The sequence below is a fragment of the Octopus bimaculoides genome, chromosome 20 (assembly GCF_001194135.2).
Source record: "Octopus bimaculoides isolate UCB-OBI-ISO-001 chromosome 20, ASM119413v2, whole genome shotgun sequence".
Lineage (NCBI taxonomy): Eukaryota > Metazoa > Mollusca > Cephalopoda > Octopoda > Octopodidae > Octopus > Octopus bimaculoides.
In genome coordinates, this window is record NC_069000.1 from 35,458,794 (window position 1) to 35,460,931 (window position 2,138).

Consider the following 2,138-nt stretch of genomic DNA (forward strand, 5'->3'; position numbering starts at 1 on the left):
GACACAGACACACAAACATATACACACACATACATATATATCTATATATATATATATATATATATATACACATATATACGACAGGCTTCCTTCAGTTTCCTTCTACCAAATCCACTCACAAGGCTTTGGTCGGCCCGAGGCTATAGTAGAAGACACTTGCCCAAGGTGCCACGCAGTGGGACTGAACCCGGAACCATGTGGTTGGTAAGCAAGCTACTTACCACACAGCCACTCCTGCGCATATTTTTTTTCTTTTTTGTGCTAATGAATGTACATCAGCATCATTTAACGTCTGTTTTCCATGCTGGCATGGGTTAGACTGTTTGACTGGAGCCTGTAAGCTGGAAAGCTGCACCAGGCTCCAGTCATCTGTTTTGGCCTGGTTTCTACAACTGGATACACTTCCTAATGCCAACCACTTTACAGAATGTACTGGATGTCTTTTACATGTCACTGGCATGGGTGCTTTTTATGCATCACCTGTATCACCAGCTCCAACCACAACCACAATTTCACTTAGCTCGATGTGTCTTCTCAAGCAGATTTCTTTTAAAAAAAGAATTATTTATTATTTGCTCAGGAGCCCAGGTGGATGGTAAAGTTAGATACAAGGGTCCAGGTTATTGGAATAAAGTCCTTACATCTGGCATTTTATGAGGGTAGAGGCATTGCCAAAATCACTATTGTTTTCTTTCTTAGTAATTGGGTTTGCTTTAAAATTGTTTTATTTTCTATTTCCAACTCTCCACCTCTATTTCAGAATGCAAGGCGAGCATCAGTTGCTGTAGAATCCCTTGCTGTTTGGGTGAAAGCCAATCTAAAGTTCTCATATGTTCTACAGAAAATTGAGCCTTTAGAAGCAGAACAGGCACAACTGCAAAGGTATGAGAATTTTTCTGTTTTTTTTTTTAGCAAAGGTATGAGAATTTTTCTGTTTTTTAGCAAAGGTATGAGAATTTTTCTGTTTTTTTTAGCAAAAGTATTAGAATTTTTCTGTTTTTTTAGCAACGGTATAAGAATTTTTCTGTTTTTCTGTTTTAATTAACAATCTTATTTTTTCTTAATCTTGCAAGCTGCATGACAAACTCACTAGTGTTGGTGCCATGAAAACAAGCGCACAGTACACTCTTTGAAGTGGTTAGCATTAGGAAGGGCATCCAGCATTAGAAATCATCCCAAAGCAGACATTGGAGCTCATTGTAGTCCTCCAAAGTGTCAGATTCTGTCAAACCATCCAATCCATGCCAGTATGGAACATGGTTGTTAAATGATGATGATGTTAACGGCAGCAACGGCGACGACTTATTGATCGTCCTTTTATTCTATTTTTTTCATTAGATGTTACAGAACGATGGTTCAATCTCATTTCTGGGTAATTTTGACTTTGCTTTCATTTACGTTTGTGTGCTTGATGTCTATTCAACAACTTCAAATTCCTAGGTGGTTGTATAAAAGACATTTCTTCATCCGATAATTGTATGCATGGCAGTGTGAAAGTTCCTGCATTATCTCTACTTCTGAACGTTAATTAAATTCACCTTCAGTAGTGGTCAGTTGAAGAGCTCTTAACACCACCAGTCATAGAGATTGCTAGAAATTGTTATAAATGCAGTTACTGCCTGGTTTGATAATGTTACTGACCAATTGCATAAATCTTTTGAAAATGTTGTGCCAACTGCTTGAAAATTTCCTGGCTCTACTGTTCCAATCAACATAGTAAATGTATACCATGCACAAGTAAATTCTCCTGTGAAATAAGCCAACATCAGTGCTTCTACATGGTTGCTCACTAATGCAAGAAATAGCAGTCAAATCCTTTTCAAACCATGGAATGAGATGATTAGGTGACAGTATGTTTTGACACAGGAAGTAAATACACTCACACATACATAGAGATGCATGCATGCTGTGTGATAAGAAGCTTGCTTCCCAACCACATGGTTCCAGGTTCAGTCCCACTGCATGACACCTTGAGCAAGTGTCTTCTACTATAGCCTCAGGCTGACCAAAGCCTTGTGACTAGATTTGGTAGACAGAAACTGAAAGAAGCCCATCATATATACACACATACATGTATGTATGTGTATATATATATATATGCATGTATGTGTGTGTGTGTGTATATATATATATATATA

At 37.8% G+C, this 2,138-nt stretch overlaps 1 protein-coding gene across 1 annotated transcript in view; it reads left to right on the forward strand.

Annotated features, from left to right (window-relative positions):
- LOC106875444 (cytoplasmic dynein 2 heavy chain 1) overlaps positions 1-2,138 on the forward strand; it is a 297,845-nt gene that overhangs the window by 235,032 nt on the left and 60,675 nt on the right. The window contains exon 51 of the mRNA XM_052974965.1: positions 761-882. Within this exon, the coding sequence (XP_052830925.1) occupies positions 761-882 (122 nt within the window). The remainder of the gene's footprint in view (positions 1-760; positions 883-2,138) is intronic.